Source organism: Clavelina lepadiformis, chromosome 5, assembly GCF_947623445.1.
Source record: "Clavelina lepadiformis chromosome 5, kaClaLepa1.1, whole genome shotgun sequence".
Lineage (NCBI taxonomy): Eukaryota > Metazoa > Chordata > Ascidiacea > Aplousobranchia > Clavelinidae > Clavelina > Clavelina lepadiformis.
Genome location: NC_135244.1, coordinates 4,228,497 through 4,246,586, shown reverse-complemented (window position 1 = coordinate 4,246,586; position 18,090 = coordinate 4,228,497). Strand labels below are relative to the sequence as shown.

Below are 18,090 nucleotides of genomic sequence, written 5' to 3'. Positions count from 1 at the left end.
GCCTTGAACTGTTGCAAACACGCGCTGGTTGCAATAAATAGAGGTTTTCGGAAGGTGCCGCTCACGCACCAGGACCGAGTAAGTAAAATGCGTTGGAACAGAAGTGTGTGGCATCAATTGTTAGATTCGTTGTTAAAAGTTTCAGCATGACGTCAAAAAGTAAACCTTTTCGTGAAACTCACACCCGAGCTTGCGTGAGACAGTTGATAAGATTTACATTGTCCTTTTTTCTGCGCACTGCATAAAACTTGTGGTAGAACAACCCATAAGCACCATACGCGAATAAGATTTTGAGTCTCATCAGAGCAAAGAATGTTCAAAGTATAGCTGTATCAAGACTTCACTTTTTGTTTGCGGTTGTTTTTCAAGGAAAATTCCTTCTAATTCAGTTTCGACAGTCACGTAGGCCTATAAGGCGAAAACTACCTGGTACTAGAACCATCAACTGCAAATATGGAGGTAGACCACAAAGTAAAAGCTCTTTTAGCTTCGGTGGTTAAAATGTTCAATGACGTAGCTAATTACATACCTTCCAATGAACGCCCATACATATTTCAAGTTATTCAGGATTTTATTGTAATGGTGCAAAGCTTTTCGGTTACTGACTGGAAAGGCACAGATTTGCGCCGCCTTTCAATGCTGAAACTGTTGCGTGCCAATACAGCAACTGGTAATTAACCCACGGAAAAATATGTTTTGGTTGCTTCGTCCTAAAACTGGTAGGTTGGGAGATTTGTCACTGTAATTTTACCAAAATATGTGAGAAATATTTAGCTACTTATTTTATTTAGCTGAAAGTTACTGTACGTATACAGCGTGCTACATTGTGGGCCAGAAAACAAATATTTCATCATAATTGTATATAGAAACAACATGGATAAGTCATACTTTAAACTTAAAGCATATCATTTACAAAGATGATGAAAAAACATTAAAAATGACGAAAATGTCGACAGCCTTTCAAGCATACATCGAAACCGGAAGTTGCGCCCATCGGTTACAGCGGTAATCGTTGCACACAGCCTTGCAAAATTTTACATCATAAATCACATGCATTTTTTCTTTTTCCTGGGTTGTATAAATAAAACGAGCAGGTTTGCATCTTTATACAGCTTTTGGTTGGATTGCATTTATGAATCTACGGCAAGCTGCATGCATACTAGTGTAAAACTCACTGCGTGGTATGTTAGGATGCATCGCCCATATAAGCTGACCAAAGTGTTTAAATCGTAGGTTACTTCCAAAAAATGGGTTAATTCATATTTTAACATACATTGGTTAATACATCGTCATAGTGACGTAACAAAACATATGTAATGTCACTCCTTTCAACTGTATGATGGCATCATCACTGTGGTAAATCAATATGAAAACATAATTCTGCATTTCAAAGAGTTAATTGCATCCTTGTAGAAGAATTTCATTTTATGGAATATACTGTAGGTTTAAGTGTTGTAATACATTTCATTTGAAGTAATACATTTCGTTTGAGTAAGCTTTCAACCGCAAAGCGAATAAAGTTTGAAAACATTAAATACTTGGGATTGGGTGTATACAAATTTTTGTAGGAATACAAAGATGTGCCATTGCAAAAGAGTTGACAAGCGCCGATATACAAAACCATACAGAAATAAAGAAGCTAAAAACATTAAAGTACAAGATTAGCATGTGACAATCATCACAAAATTTTTAACATCACGAGAAAAGTGCGTGTTTACTTTGCAATGCTCAATAGCAAGAAAAAAATTGATGCTAAACGAGCAATTGTTCATGAAACTAACCAGTGCAGCCACAGACAATTGACCAAGTTAGTTCAACCAGGTCTTAATCACCATGACTCAATTATTAAGCCACTGCAAGCAAACCTCAAAACGTTAATTAAAACGCTGTGTCTGATAGGTTTATTTCATTCATATGTGAACTTCAGATCAATTCCAGACAATTTTTCATGAAACTTCTGATCCATCAGCTCAGACTGAGCGACTGTGAAGTAATTCTTCCAATCACCAACTTGCCCTGAAAAAAAAGGAAAAGAAACAAATCAGATGAAAACGTAAAGTACAATGAAAACTGGTGCTTTAAACAAGACATGAGGTTACAGTAAATTCCTAAACACAATGTTTGGGTTTAGGCAAAGCGTTTCCATTAAAAAAAACAATAGTTTAACAAAAATTTCAAAAAATCATGAATGTAGCAAATGTCTTTTCCTCTAACCTTTGCGTAAAAGCGTTCATAGAGCTTGTGAGTGGTGACGCCTCTTCCTTCATAGTTTGAAATGAAGTAGCTTCCACAATTTTCTCTATTTCCTCGTAACTTCTTTCCACTCCGAGAAAATTAGCAATTTTCCTTATTTCTTTCGCAGGATCCTAAAGCAAAAGAAGATACTGGAATGTTTGAAATTTGTCACTGTAAGCTTAAACACAAGCAAATAGCCACAATCTAAACCTCTTTCAAATCTTCATACATGACAAACAGGACATTTTTCTCATTGCGGTAAGCATACCAGGATAAAATATGATCTGGATACCATTCATTCTTTCTTGCATAGTTTGGTTGTTTGCCTGCAAATGTTTCAATTACTTTTTGGGTTAGTAGTCCACTTACTTTTAGTATATCTAATCCAAATTTTATGGGGGCAATGAAAATCTTCATACTTTCATTTTAATAATTTTACTTGATTTTTATGTCAATGTTGATTTCATACAAATTTTATAGCACTTGGTGTGTGCCAAGTCAAAGATATCACGACGGTTGTTTTTAAAACTCAATTCTTTAAAGGATAGCCACACAGAAGTCTTGTTCAGATCGTGATACAAGCCCTAAAGGGCTACTGACAGTGGTTCTCAACCTTTCTTGGCTTACTACACCCTGCAAACAACCAAAAGATTTCGCGGCACCCACAGTCAAACCAAAAAGTTTCTGCATTAAATAAAAATAATTTTCGCAACTGTTTTCCTGGACTAGTGATTAGTGCACAATAACTTGCGGCACCCTTGCGAAACGTAAATGGCACCCCGGTTGAGAACCACACTCAGTCAGGCCAGTATAGTTCAACATGAATGCGGCCATACCATTGATAAAAAAATCAAAGAACGAAACCCAATCGGCAGGATAGTATGAATTAATTGGTGCCATTCGGTGAGTTGGTATACGCTGGGACATATGAAACCAAGAAACAAGTTGGTCTTTCGGATTTCTCACGATGTAGATGACCTAATTAATACAATGTAAAAATACTTATACATTAAAATACCAGGTAACAATTACCTTTTTCCTACATTCCAGACTTCACTGTAAACCATAAGCAGTTTCCTACTTCTTTGTATTTTTTAATTTTTTTCAGTTTAAAGCCTAAAAACTGTTACTGAACTTTGCATGATGTCTTTTTCACTCTGTCCATGTTTACAATAGGGGCTGGATAATGAGTTTCCCAAATTAGTCTTTTCCAGGGAAGCTTTTGCATTACTTCAAATGTAATTTCTGAAATAAAGAAATGAAAAAATGACATTAATAAAAAATGGATACCAAGTGCTCATTAAAAATTCGTGTCAATTGTTAACAAAATCCAAGTATCCTGCTACAATTTCCTTCAAGTAAAAATATGTGCAGGATACCTGATGCATTTTCCAAGTATGAATGAAGCTGTGTAACTGCATTTGCTACAGCCATTTGAGCAGTATCGTTCATGTAAATGACCTTCTTCACTATTTGGGTCAACCAAGTAGTTCCTGCAGAACATTCTCTGGTTAGTGGTGGAGGAAAAGTTATAAAAAGGTTTGAATTTCATCATATAGGGCAGGGCTTCTCAAACTGTGGGTCGCGACCCCGTTTAGGGTCACAAAATGTAGTTTTGGGGTCGTGAAACAAATTAAATTTTTATAAATTGAATTGTTTTTTGTTAGATTTTTATTCGCTTTACTGTTTCCATTACGAGAATCTTTTATTACAGCAATCTACAGTTACTCTACTTTGGTAGATTGTGTGCTCTTGTATGATTTTGCCAGAGACAAAAATACCATTTGAGATTTGTAATTGGACGTTTATTGTTTTAACATCATTAACGTGTAGGCTACCTCTCAAGGGGTCCAATAGAAATTCCTTTTCTTAAATGGGGTCGCAGACCCAAAAAGTTTAAGAATCCCTGAAATAGAGTAAAGTGCCCACTCTCAAAAATGGTTCCAACTCTGGTATGCGATAAACATTACCCAGGTTGGCTTACATTTACGGTATTACACTAGCCTATCATATCCATGCTTTATTTTCCATTCGATTCAAGATTAGTAAGAGTATTACACTTTTATCCTCATTGACCCCATTTTAAGAATCAAAAAGTTGTATTGAGGTAAGGGCCAGGGTGGTGTGAAGAATGGGCCACTAAAAAATTGAATGTTGATATAATTTTTAATGAATTGTAACCTATGATATATAGTCCAGCCTAGGTTTGCAAGAGCTCATGTCTAAAGTTTTCAAAATTGGTGCATTTGCTTTTGGTACAGTATCTGGCTGTTTATTTGTGGATTACAAAGCCTTTTTTAGTTGTTCAAAAAATTTCATGACCAATCTTATTGTCTACCAGCATATTTATTGGCTTAAAGATTTAACACTTTTTAGTTAGCGCTACTAATGCAAATGTACAAACTTATTCATGCAAGAGTCCTTTTAAGACTACAAAACAACATGACACATTAAACAAAAAATTCTTGACACCTTGCAATATGTTATTCGGATAAGTTTTTGACACCTGCATTACTTTAATCCATTGTCAATATAGCTTTAAGTATCTGTCGAAAATTGGTCATCGAATTATGAAGTTTAACTCGTCTGCTTTTATACTTTCTATCTCTCCTTAGGTATGAATTACGATTCATTCAGTTTTCTTAAACAAAAAATGTATTTTTCATACATACATTTTTGTCAAAATATGACACATAATAAAGCTATTAAAAATTGTTTTAACATGTGGACTATGCCATATCTGGAACTACTTTGCAGCCCACATCTTGTACACCTACCCATGTCTGTTGTATAGCAAACTTACAATTATAAAATTTACAATTTTATAATTATGAAATATTTCACATAATTAATCATGCAGCATCAAGGTACTGTAACATGCTATACACTGGGGAAAGAACATGCCTGTAAATTTACCACAACTGAGCTATTAAAGTTTTAAAGACATTAAAACATCACACTTTCAAAATCACATACAGTAACCATTTACTCCAGGACTGCATGACTAAAAAGTAGCAGTGGTCCACAGGCCCACACATTAGCACTTTCTTCTATATGACAATATGATGAATTTAAATTTGTGTCTCTGAACATATACTTACTATCATCATCATATACTTCCAAATAAACTGAGCCTAGTTGAAGCCATCTCAAGTCAAACCTACCTGTTTTTGGATATGAAGCTATTAAAACGTCATTTACAGTAGGATACCAATTAGCGTATTGCCATTCAGCTATTTTCGCTAACGCAGGTGGGGTAAAACGATATCCCTGCCATTCTGTTATAGCCAAATCCCTGTACTGTGAGTCCATAACTTTCATCAACTCTGTTAACTTTGGCCGTACTTCAGATGGAATGAAGTTCAGTAAGACTTTATGGCATCTTTCAATTTTCTGTTCCATGTCTTTTGTCAAAGTTTCTTACCGATAATATAAGCTATCTAGGCAAAAGAAGTGATCAATCAAGCAATAATTAACAACTGTTCACAACTCCAACAAAACGCTCAGTTAGCAGAATACATCATAGTAAAAGCTGTCACTATTTCACAGGTAGAAACGTACGTTTCAAGATATTTTTAACAGTTTTTTGTTAACCTAAATTATCTTTCCTAATGAAGTAACTTAAATCTACTTTCTACTCTAAATTTAAGTTTAATTAAACCGCAAATAGATAAAATTTAAATTTTGCAAACCCATTCTCCTAATATACAGACTTGACCTGCTTGCAGTTACAGGGAAATAGTCACTAGGATATTAAAGTATTTCATTCTTTGTTTTAACTTAACATGGTTGAGTGTTGTCTGTGCTAACCGTCCATCATTGTAGTACCACTGTAACTGTAATAAAGCCTACTTTTCGCACGTTTTAATCCCTCCAGGCTTTGCTGCTTTTTTACGTTCATTTAATTTTTTTTTGCATATTTCTTGTTACACCAGTCTCCACGAGGTTAGCCTATACTCTTCACTTCCCATAATCAATGGAGGAAAATAAACGATACGAAATGGGTCTAGTTGGATCATACATAATCATACAGATATGGAATAGGTATGTGCTCAATCGAACACGAATATCAACTTTTTTGCTATGCTCACGAATTCGAATGTTAACGGCATATTCGGTTCGAATACTCCATTCTTGTATTTGTATTGAACCCAACGAATGAATGATATGTAAAGAGATGTGCGTTTATTCAATATCAAGTCCAAATGAAAATAAAAAAACAACATTTGAGCTCCAACATTTATTTACCGGGTAAAAGGTTGCGACTCTTTTGTTGAATATTTACTCGATCTAAGGACGATAATACATTAACTTTATGGGTTCCGATTCGTACGAATATTAAACTCTGTTATTGGTATTTTCACAAATCTCAATCTTCTTCGATTTGGAACATCCCTAGTATAGAACAAATTATACTGCAGAAACAATGATCCCTATTTCGAGAAATCCCCTGCTTGGGCCTGCTACATCGACATCGTGTTGAAATGACTCGATGCATTATTCGACATGAGGAGTGCTTCGATCAACCACTCAACAACCGATTTTACAAACACTTCCAAAGAAATGTTCACGTAAAAGTAAAAAAATATTAATTTTTTAATAGCAACAAAATCCTTTTTACTGCATGTAGACCGACGCATACGGTGAATGGACAACGTTCTTCAACTAGTTTGTTAAGCCACCAGGTTACAAATTACTGCACGTAATTGATCATGAATTCTGAGCAATATCTTTAAATCTCAGGTCAGAACATTTAGTGAATATTTTTCGGTGAACAAATTCAGGTGAATATTTTCACTCTCAAAAATTGTTATAATACGAGTTGTTGTATTGTTGCTTAATCACAAACATTGATTAGAACCCAGCGAAGTTAATATTATTTGTATATTTCACTACTGAGAATAAGCTCAACTGCTCAATAGGTTGTTGTAAGAATGAAGCTTGACCGACTGACGCTGTTTGCTGTCTATTTTTCTTGTTATCAGTAGACACAAACATTGAAACTGATTCATTCTGAGTATAATTATATCTTCATTAAACAGATTATAGAATAAATAAAAAAACTTTGCAGAATACATCAAAGTGAGCCAACATAATACTAATACCCTGTTTATTAGACCAATATTTTTATTAAAATGAAATAAAGGCGTGATCGAATACAGAAGCTCTGAGAACTTGTACTAACTTAAACAAGAAAAAACGTAATAAGGAAATAAACACAAGAGCGCTTCAGGAAGTATGGTTTAAATACAAGCCTGGAAGTCGTATCCTGTGTAGGCTACACACACTTGCGAGTTATGTTTGTCAGTACATTTCGAGATGCTTGTTACCTCTGAGCTGTGACGTCGACAGAAAAATTCCTTTAGGGACTACGAAGGGGCTGATTGAAAACATAGAGGAGCTAACTTGTTATAGAAAGCTGGTGAGTGGGTAAAACACACGAAAACTGCAGAGCTTATGACTGTTTTGGCTCCTAGCGTCATTACTGTTAATATCGCTACTCTCGTGATATTATGTGTTGATCTAAGTCGATAAGACGTTCGGCAGAATCTCTTGTATTTAGACAGTCTTGAACATGAACGTATTACTCCACATACGAATCACAATGCACAACCAAGAGAGCACATGGCTGTAGCATGGCCAACATAGAAATCTTATTAATTAGTTCATACCTATCAACATCCTCCTTTCTTTAAGTAAAGACTAATAGTGAGAAGGCTTTATGAGCACGCAGAAAATACTGAAATACCATCACACAGAAAATACTGAAATAACATACTACTCGCAATATATGTGAGGCACACTTGAAGTTTAAAGCTACATGCATAATGAGTGGCAAGAAATAAAACAGTGAAGGTAAGGTGACACAAACACAGTATTTACAGTACAGAACAAGGTGACACAAACACAGTATTTACAGTACATAATCATTATATCTTACTGGCATTCTATGTGTACGATTAGGTCGTGTGTTAGCAACAGTGTAGTTGTTAGCTGTGGGTTGACTGTTTTGGTTAGGTGTCGCAAATGTAAAGTTAAAATCAGTATCTTCATACACATTGTTAGACTTGCTATGGTCAATACGAATATGTACTCGATTACGACAATAACGAAAACCATCCAATGATTCTACCAAATATGAACGAGGCCCAAGTATGCGTACAATTTTACCCTTTTGCCATCCCTTCTTTTCCGCACTTTGGAAATAAACTCGTTGGTTGATATACAATTTTGACATTGGTTGACTTTTGCTATCGTAGGTTTGTTTGACTGAGGTGCGGCGTTGATGACGACGATCGATGTCAAGATATTTGCTTTTTGGAATGTGAATCGGTATCACTGATCGAGTTGGTCTACCAAACAATATCTTTGTAGGACTGCAGTTGACGTCTTGTCGTGGCGTATTGCGCAATTCCAGAAGTGCCAGCCACTGATCTTTCCCATCTTGTGCAGTACGTCTCAGCATGTTCTTCAGTGTTTTCACAGCAGCTTCCGCTTTTCCATTGCATTGTTGATGTCCTGGTGATGATTTGTAGTGCTGTATGGCCCATTTTTGACAGAATCTTTGAAATTCTGTAGAGATGAACTGGGGTCCAGAGTCAGATACAATGCATTTAGGAATTCCATATCGAGCAAAATGACGCTTCAACGAAATGATTACGTGCTTTGCAGTTGTTGAGGTCATGACATCAATTTCAGCAAAATTTGAAAAATAGTCAACCGTGACTAAATAAGACTTTTGGTTCAACTCAAATAAATCAACACCAACTTTTTCAAATGGTGATAAACCTTCGGGATGTAGCAGTAATGGTTCTCGTTGGTTGTTTGGCTTTGCTTGTTGGCATATTGTGCAATCATGAGCCAGTTGTTTTAATTCGTTTGGCATTCCTAGCCAGAAAACGGTTTCGCGAGCTCTTCGTAACATGCTATCAGCACCAAGGTGAGCTGAATGGAGTTGAGATTTGATTTCTGATCGAAGAGGTTGAGGGATGAAGGTTCTCTCGCCTTTTAGAATGATGCCATTTTCTTGACTCAGTGTGTCACGAATGGAGAAGTAGGGTTTGATGATGGGAGGCAAATGTTCTTTGTTGTCTGGCCACCCATTCTTGATGACTTCGAGCAGGAGTTGAGATTCATCATTCTTTTGTATTGCACTCTTTATTTCTTTTAACCGTTCATCAGGAATTTCATCTAGAATTGGTTCTGTAACCACTTGTGCGATTCGGTTTGGTTGATCGAGAAGTTCCGGGTAGGCACGACTTAATGTGTCAGCAATTACTAATGCAGTGCCTGGGACATATTCGAAAACAATATCGTAACGATTCAGGCGCATAATGAGAGCTTGGAGACGCTTTGGCGCTTGACTCAGAGGTTTTTTTAAAATAGACTGTAAGGGTCGATGATCATTGTGAACTATAACCTTTCGTCCGTACGTATACTGATCAAAACGTTCCAGACCAAACACAACAGAAAGAAGCTCTTTTTCAATCTGAGCCCAATTTTGCTCTGTCTTTGTCAGGGCTCTAGAAGCATATTCAATGGGTTGATCATTCTGAAGCAACACTGCTCCCAAACCACTTTTGCTACTGTCTACTTGAAGAATTAGATCTTTTCTTTGATCAAAAAATGTCAGAATAGGAGTTTCGCAGAGCTTTTCTTTAACTTTATTCATTGCTTTCTCACACTCTTCACTCCACTTCCATTTCTCATTCTTCCTCGTCAGTTTCCGTAAGGGTTCCAGGTCATTGGCTAGGTTTGGCAGGAAACGAGCCAAATATTGTACCATGCCACAAAATCGTTTCACACCGGAAACATCTTCAGGAGAAGGCATACGTTGAATTGCTTCGATTTTCGCAGGATCAGGTGCTATTCCGTTGTTGGAGATCAAGTGACCCATAAATGTGATCTGCGAAGCTTTGGTTACAGTTTTTTTTTCATTTAGTAAGATGTTACATTCATGACATCTCTCACGTAGTTTTGTTAGATTTTGGTCATGGTGTGTTTCAGCCTCGATTGTGGTCTTTCCACAACCAATAACAATCACATCATCTGCCACTGCAAATACACCTTGCAGTCCAGACAGGGCTGAGTGTAGTCTTTTTTGGAAGATCTCACTGCTCACTTTCAGACCAAACGGAAGTCTGTTCCATCGGAATCGACCGTGAGGGGTAATCATAGTAGTCAGTCGGCTGGAGTCATCATCCAACTTAACGTGCCAGAAGGCATGCTTAACATCAAGTTTGCTGAACACTTTTGCACCCTTCAGAGCAGGCAATATATCATCCAAGGTAGGCAGTTTGTAATGTTCACGCTGTAAGGCGACATTGAGAGGCTGTGGATCAATGCAGATTCTTATCTTTCCATTAGGCTTGGATACAATAGCCATTTGGCTGACCCATTCAGTCGGTTCATCGATGACTGAAATGACATTACTAGCAACCAATTTGTCAAGCTCTTGCTTAACTTTTTCTTGCAAGGCTACAGGTATGCGGCGACAAGGTAAAATTCTCGGTTTGACACTACTATCAACAGTTAAAGATACAGTACCTAAATCACCCAAAATAACATCATCATGTACAACATTTGCAATAAACGAATCAGCATTAACAGTTATCAAATTCATTTCTGTTACTGTGCTATAACTTAGCAAGCAATTCAAATTATTGTCAACAACATGAAATAATACAGGATATACCTCGTTTGTTTTTGTGTTGGTGACATTTAACGTTGCAAGACCAGCTATCTTAATTTTGGTTTTGTTCCACATTGTCAGCTGTTTGGTGCAAGGTTGGAGTTGAGTATATCGCACATACTTCTTACATATAGTATTGACGTCAGCACCGGTATCCAATTGAAATCGTACCGTGCAACCATTTACTTGAAGTAAAGCAGTCAGTCTGTCTTTTCCATCGTGCACAGCATGCAAAAATTCTTGTTCGGGTTCATTTTCCACCTCTCGTAATGTAGCTTGCTTATCTTCAATGCAGTGAACTCGTGATCGACATTTTGATTTGAAATGATTCAAACCATGACATTTTGCGCATTTCTTCCCATACGCAGGACAAAATGATTTTCCACGTTTATGGCTTTTACCACAAAAGTTGCACTCTGACAGGAGTGATGTGTGACGACGAGTTCCTCTGTTGGCATATTCATGCTTGTTGCTACTGACTTTTTGTACGGTACCATCGTCAACTTGCATTTGTTGCGATTGTGCACCAGACGAATCAAAAGAACGACAGATTTGAATGGCTCGGTCAAGAGTGAGGTCATTTTCTCTTAGTAGCACTTGGCGCACCTTATCAGGTACAGTATAGAGGATCTTGTCACGCAGCATGCGACTTTTCATGTCTCCAAAATTGCAGGTTTCTGCACGACTTCGAAGCTCTATTAAAAAGTGATCAAAGTTGCCTGTTGACCATGTGGCTCTCCAGAATTTGTATGCTTCAAGGGACTCATGCTGCCTTGGGTTGCAATATGCGGCCATTTTGTTGAACAGTTCTGCCGGGTCGTCCTTGTCTTGACCTGTTGTGTAAATGAAGTGCTTGGCTACACTTATCATACCAGATCCAGCACAATTAAGAATGGTTGATCGCTGAACTTTGTTAGGTTTCGCATCAGCTCCACTGGCTATAAGATAGACTTCTACCTGTTCTTTCCAACGTCGGTAGTCTTCCGCTAAAGACGCTGAATGTATGTCTAGAGGTTCTGGTAACCGTAATCCTTCCATTGCACATGGATACTATCAGGAAATAGGCTAGTACGGTATAGTATTGTAGGTCTATGTTAGTATACTTCGTAGGATCAACTTGTTACAACACAGGATTCGCTGCCACCATGTTAATATCGCTACTCTCGTGATATTATGTGTTGATCTAAGTCGATAAGACGTTCGGCAGAATCTCTTGTATTTAGACAGTCTTGAACATGAACGTATTACTCCACATACGAATCACAATGCACAACCAAGAGAGCACATGGCTGTAGCATGGCCAACATAGAAATCTTATTAATTAGTTCATACCTATCAACAATTACTGCTTTTTTGTAGCCACTTTTCCGTTTTTTTCTTTTTGTTTGGCGTCACCACAACACAAACACAGCTTTTGAAGTACATAATTTCAACTATACTGATTGTGTGTTTGTCAATATAGACATACATAGCCTAATGTTATCCATAGGTTTTCCACCAGGGAGCGCCAGAAATGCTTGTTGGTTCGCAGAGTCTTTGAAGAATGGCCGACTGGTTGTATTTCATTAACTCATTTTTGGTAAATTAAAGTTGGCTAAAATAGCAAGACGTATGCTTACAGGTCTAACGCTTAGGTTATGCAAATTACACCTCGAGTCTTGAAAGACCCCTGAAGTTCATTGTTGAGTTACTTAAAGATATGATCATGAATATGATCCAGATTTAGCGACTTTGTGAATTGTCGAGTTGCTGCTTTCGGCGTCGAAGTAGGCTACTTGTCTTGTCAGGCACAATCATAGCTGAAAAAATTTTATGATACCTATGATATGATGATATGATATAACACATTTACGACCCTGCACACAGTCACAGTAAAAGGTGGCATACAGTTGCACTGTTTGCTGTAGAAACTTGAAATTTAGTGACTTTTCCTAAAACATTTTCAGCTATTTGTCCATGCTTGTTTTATAAAGTTTGATTTTGTAATTTTTGAGATATTGTCATATTTTCATACTGTTGCTCTTCGCTGATACCATGAACGCTTTGTAGCGTATTGTTTTCGTTTGATCATTCAAGCACAGCTAACTCGGCTAACTGTTCTCTTGTGTTCTCTTCACACGGTCAGCCTGTTTTCCAGGCAATTAAGCACAGCGGGAGCGCAGCGTAAAAAGAAAAACTTCTAGAAATCTATCACTTGTAGAAATACTTAATTTACACTAAATGCACTTTCTTTAGTTTTGCAATTATGCTGTATACAGGAAGCCAGATGTTTCTGCTTCTAACCTGTAAAAATCCGATCAGTTTACGACGTATAGTTTTCAAGTAATTAAGGATTGAAAATTTGTGTGCAGTGTAGGCAACACATAGTTGAAATAGTAATGTCGCTCACCCGGTTTAGATAGGGTTAACTGATGAAATGCCTAAGGCATAAAAGTCATAAACATATTGGCTTATATTTGAATAAGCATGCCGTCCATGCCATAAACCGGTTTTTAAATCTATATTTCGGTCTAGCAGTGTACCATCGTTTAAAATTTGGTGAGCGAAATTTGATTTCCACTGTGTCATGAGTTAAGTTAAGTACATAAGGAAGGGGTTAAAATTTAACCAACTGTGTAAGCATTTATCGTACGACCAAACAGTCTATTAAGTAAATAAAGGGAAGTTAATGTCACATTGCTTGTACGTGAAGGTCCAAGCAGGCTTTGTCTCACCTTAGATGCATTCTCAGTGTAGGCTACAGCATGTCATCAGACCTTATTAGCTCAGTTTACTGGACCTTTTGCTCAGCTCTAAATTTTTGGACAATCTTGGCTCTACTGATTTTGTCTTTTTATCAGTGGTGGAAAAAGCCTCATCCTAATTTTCCTCCTGGTCCACGAGGACTTCCAATAATTGGTGTACTTCCATGGATGGGTGGAGATCCGCAGAAAGTGTTGTTCGATTGGGGTCAAAAATACGGACCAGTCATGTCAGTAAGATTGGCAGGTTTAGACGTCGTGTTTCTCAATACCTATGACGCCATGAATACGGTAAGTTGTAACGCAATTAATTCACATTTCCAAGCCAGCTAACTTAAAGTTTATCGCTTTGTTGTTATTTTCATTATTCTTGGTTTATTTTGCTTCCTGCGTAGCGTTGAACGGCTGAGCTTTGTAACATAGATGTAATCTAAAGGGCATAAGTGTAAAACTTTGCTCTTGATTTATGCTCTTTCTGTTTAGGCTTTTGTGAAACAGGGTGATAACTTTTCTGGGCGACCAGAATTGAAACCGGCGTGTTATGTACTAGGAGACAACGGCTTAGTTTCATCTGATTATGGTGACAAACTATTCAATCAAAAACGATTTGCCATGAAAACTTTGAGAAAGTAAGTTCGGCTACGTTCAAGGCCTTAGCCGTGTAGGGTAAAATTTTAATGGAGGTAAGTATATTGTTAAGTGTATAGTTTAGCACTAGAACTGCTTTGTGCCAGAATTCTAGAAAATTTATGAAGACAAGTGTCTCAAAGTAAAAGATATCAAAGTAAAAGTAACACTGTCAGTTATTAACAATAGTGATGTACACCAATTAGGAAATGTTTGAACATTAGATTAGGAATGGGAAAGCAAGAAATGGAAAATACAATCAATGAGGAAATGTTTCACTTTGCAAAATATCTGGAAACCAAAGCTGGAAAACCAGTCAACCTTGCGGTAACTATACGTTTTCAAACAAACAATACCACCGTGTCTGTTTTTGATATTGAAGCTTTTCCAAATTGAGACAAATTTTCCAACTCCTCCGTTTATAAAAGTATTGCTTTTACAGTGTGACTACAACAATGTGACAGGCAACATAATTTGCGTTACTGCCTTTGGACGAAGGTTTGAATACGACGACCCACAGTTCAAATACCTATTTCAGCTTCTAGAAAACGAGTAAGCATCCAATATTTAACCAAAATCTGTTATGTTTGAGTAATAAAAAATTATGCAGTCGTTCACATTAGCAAATCTTCTCACAGCAAAGCCATTTAATCGCTTTCTTGAACCCAAACTTTTGAAGCAAACCCAAACCGGATAAATCTTCGAATATTGTTGTTGCATGTTTGGAGCTCATTTCACCTCATTTCACTCTCACCCTCACGTTTTCTATGTGAAATCAGATGTTATTTTATACATAGCTGTCCTATAATAAAGTAATTTTGTTATATCAAGTTTTGTAAATCTTGAAATACTCACTGATTTACCCAATGTTACATGGGCCTAGCTGCGCTAAAAAAAATAAAGCCTGCGCTAAAAACGTCCGAATGCAATTTACATTTCGCGTAATTTAATCAAAATGTGGATTTATTTGATTTTATGGTTTGTCAAGGCTACATATATGGCAGAAACTGAATGCTTTTTAATGTCAATCGTAACAAAATAGAATACTATTTCAACGTGGTGCAGATATGTCGCCGATGAAAAGCTTCTCACACTCTTGTTCTTCTTCTACGATTACGTTCACTTCATTCCTCCATTCAAAGGAGCGAAAGAAAGATTCATGAACACTGAAAACGCCATTTTAGGTAAGCAGTTGCATCACTTTATGCTAAAACATGATTCAAAATCATCTGGGTCAAAGAAAAGGTTTCAAGAGATCCGTGAAGGAGCGTTTCTTCTTCTGCAAAAGTGTAAAAGTGCCTGAGCCGTTAAGCGCTTGCATGGTCGGACCCTGATCTCTATAATTTTTCTTTGTCACTGCGCCAACAGATGCAGTGCAAACAATTATAGACGAACACAAGAAAGACTTCCAACCTGACTGCATCAGAGACTACGTCGATGCGTTTTTGTACGAGCAAAAATTCGGAAATGAAAAGAAATATTTTACTGTGAGTTAGACATATTTTTCATTAACCGTGAGACTTGCAAATGAAAATTTTATTAAAACCGCAACCTACTTAAATCGGAAAATCGCCTTTTACTACAGGACAAACAGCTTTGAGTTACGTGTCGGGACTTATTTGAAGCTGGAACTGAGACCTCAAGCAGTACATTGGCTTGGTTATTTCTGGGCTTGTTGAATTATCCGGATTATCACAAAAAGATCGTGACAGAAGTGGATCAAATTTTAGGTATTTGTTGCGAAATTTTGACGTAACGCCTTTACGCATGTTAAAATGTAGATTCGGGCATTGTATTTAGTTTATTGAAACGATAAATTCTATTTGTTTAATAATTTCTGTCAGGAAGCAGCTTGAATCCGTCAATGGCTCACAGATTGGAAATGCCAGTCACTTGTGCTTTCATACAAGAGGTGATGAGATATCGCCCCATTGTGCCCAACTCGGTTACTCATAAAACAACTAAAGACACAAATTTATACGGCTTCACTATACCAAAGGGCACAAATGTGAGTAAAGAGCTTAAAATGCGAAAAAAACTGCTGTTGCTTTTGAATCCCTCTCAATGGTTATATGTTACAAATAGTGAATCTAATATCAAGGTTTAATTTCTATTATAGGTGATGCCGAATATTTATGCAGCCCATTTCGATCCACTCACGTGGCAGAATCCACAACAGTTCAACCCAAATCGTCATATCGACCGGGACGGAAAATTTGTTTATTCTCCAAAGGTCATTCCTTTCTCGCTCGGATCGCGGGCTTGCACTGGTGAACATCTCGCAAGAATGGAAGTTTTTCTTGTGTTTGTTGGGATTTTGCAGAAATTTACAATCATTTCGGGAACTCCCAATCTTCCGTCGTTGAACGAAGGACGTTTCGGATTTCTTTACGGCACTAAGCCTTATAAAGTCATACTTGAAATTCGTTGATGTCAATACAGTAAATGGTTAGGCTATTATTAGGGCAACCAGTTTTTTGACCTAAAAAGTTTAAATTTTGACCTTATTTTGACTTAAAAAGTCGAAAGCTGCATTTAAAATTGACAAAACGCTTTTCTAGTGTTGATTTTTTTCGTTTCTGCGTATTAAGATTGACAACTTGCAGTTTCAAATGCAATGCCTTCACATCGTGACGTCACCAGACGCGCTGAAAGGCCTTCCCTCTCTTTGTGGCTTTGGTTCTAAGTATAATTTGGGGCACTGGAATTGTTTGTGGTACAAGAAAAGAGAAAAACGGAAGAATAATATTACAAAATGGTTACAAAATTACAAGTTTGATAGATTTTGACCTTAAAGAAACAATTTGACCGTATTTTGACCTAACGTAACATTTTGACTTTATATTGACCTAATAACTTGTATACTACAAGTCGTACAAAGCTGAAATTTGTTTTGTGCTTGTTTGATAGCATTCTGAGCAGGTTAAAAAAAATTGACCATATTGACTTTTGGTTGCCCTAGTTATTATGAATAGCAGAGTTTACTTTGGTAAAATGCTCTCTAATTCATATGACTTTCATATATCTCGAAACCTTGAAAGGGTGGATTAAAGCATTAAATGAAATCTCATATTTTGCTTTATATCGGGTATATGCTATAGCAGTAACTAGTAATGCTTGAAAGTAGTAGTTCACAACGTATTTAGAGTTTGGCAAGGTGTGTATACAGTATTATATAAGCTCACGTGTATATCATCTTTTACGTTTGAAAAGCGATAACATTTCTATTTACTATATATAATACGCTCTTATCAACAGGCAATGTAACTGCAAATATTTGCATTTTAAAGATATGCGGTATATATGTAATAAAAATGCATTTGATGAAGACAGCACATGATGAAAATACAGTGAAATGTGCTGGGTATGACGCATAATATGTTGGATATACTCATTACAACAGTATTGCTATTGCTGTATTGTATTGCATGTACCGTATTGTATTGCTATTATTAACAGCTATATTGCAAAGGTACACTAGGCACGGCTCTTTCAGTTTCACCAATGAACTGCCCTTACTAATGCGAACAATTGATGCGTACGTTAAAGAAATTTATTTAAAATTACAGGGAATTGGAATAAGTGAGGAACATTTCATGCTTTCATTCATGTATTAGCGGTTTATATAAGGCATGTTCTTCTGATATATTTAAAAAAAAGAGATTCTTGAAAGTTTCGTTGAAATATAATCGACAATAACACAATTATTCCTATTTCATGTACAATACTGAACTTTTGTGTTATGTTAGTACATTTTGCCTTTATAAAAGCGTGAAAATCGATGTGATTTGTAAA

At 36.7% G+C, this 18,090-nt stretch overlaps 2 protein-coding genes across 2 annotated transcripts; one reads left to right on the top strand and one right to left on the bottom strand.

Moving 5' to 3' along the window:
- Positions 1 to 764: 764 nt before the first annotated feature.
- LOC143460111 (sulfotransferase 1C3-like) lies at positions 765 to 6,467 on the bottom strand. Its single transcript, XM_076957503.1, has 7 exons — positions 5,400 to 6,467; positions 3,615 to 3,728; positions 3,371 to 3,480; positions 3,072 to 3,213; positions 2,446 to 2,561; positions 2,215 to 2,366; positions 765 to 2,016 (listed from the first exon to the last, which is right to left on the bottom strand). The coding sequence occupies exons 1-7, from the start codon at positions 5,635 to 5,637 to the stop codon at positions 2,004 to 2,006; spliced, it is 885 nt and encodes a 294-aa protein (XP_076813618.1). The 5' UTR covers positions 5,638 to 6,467; the 3' UTR covers positions 765 to 2,003.
- A 7,004-nt stretch (positions 6,468 to 13,471) lies between these two features.
- LOC143458830 (cytochrome P450 2J4-like) lies at positions 13,472 to 18,077 on the top strand. Its single transcript, XM_076955707.1, has 10 exons — positions 13,472 to 13,959; positions 14,152 to 14,297; positions 14,520 to 14,622; positions 14,738 to 14,847; positions 15,361 to 15,479; positions 15,664 to 15,782; positions 15,881 to 15,888; positions 15,943 to 16,025; positions 16,140 to 16,303; positions 16,415 to 18,077. Exons 1-10 carry the CDS (start codon positions 13,672 to 13,674, stop codon positions 16,724 to 16,726), a joined length of 1,452 nt encoding a protein of 483 aa, XP_076811822.1. The 5' UTR covers positions 13,472 to 13,671; the 3' UTR covers positions 16,727 to 18,077.
- The last annotated feature ends 13 nt before the right edge of the window (positions 18,078 to 18,090 follow it).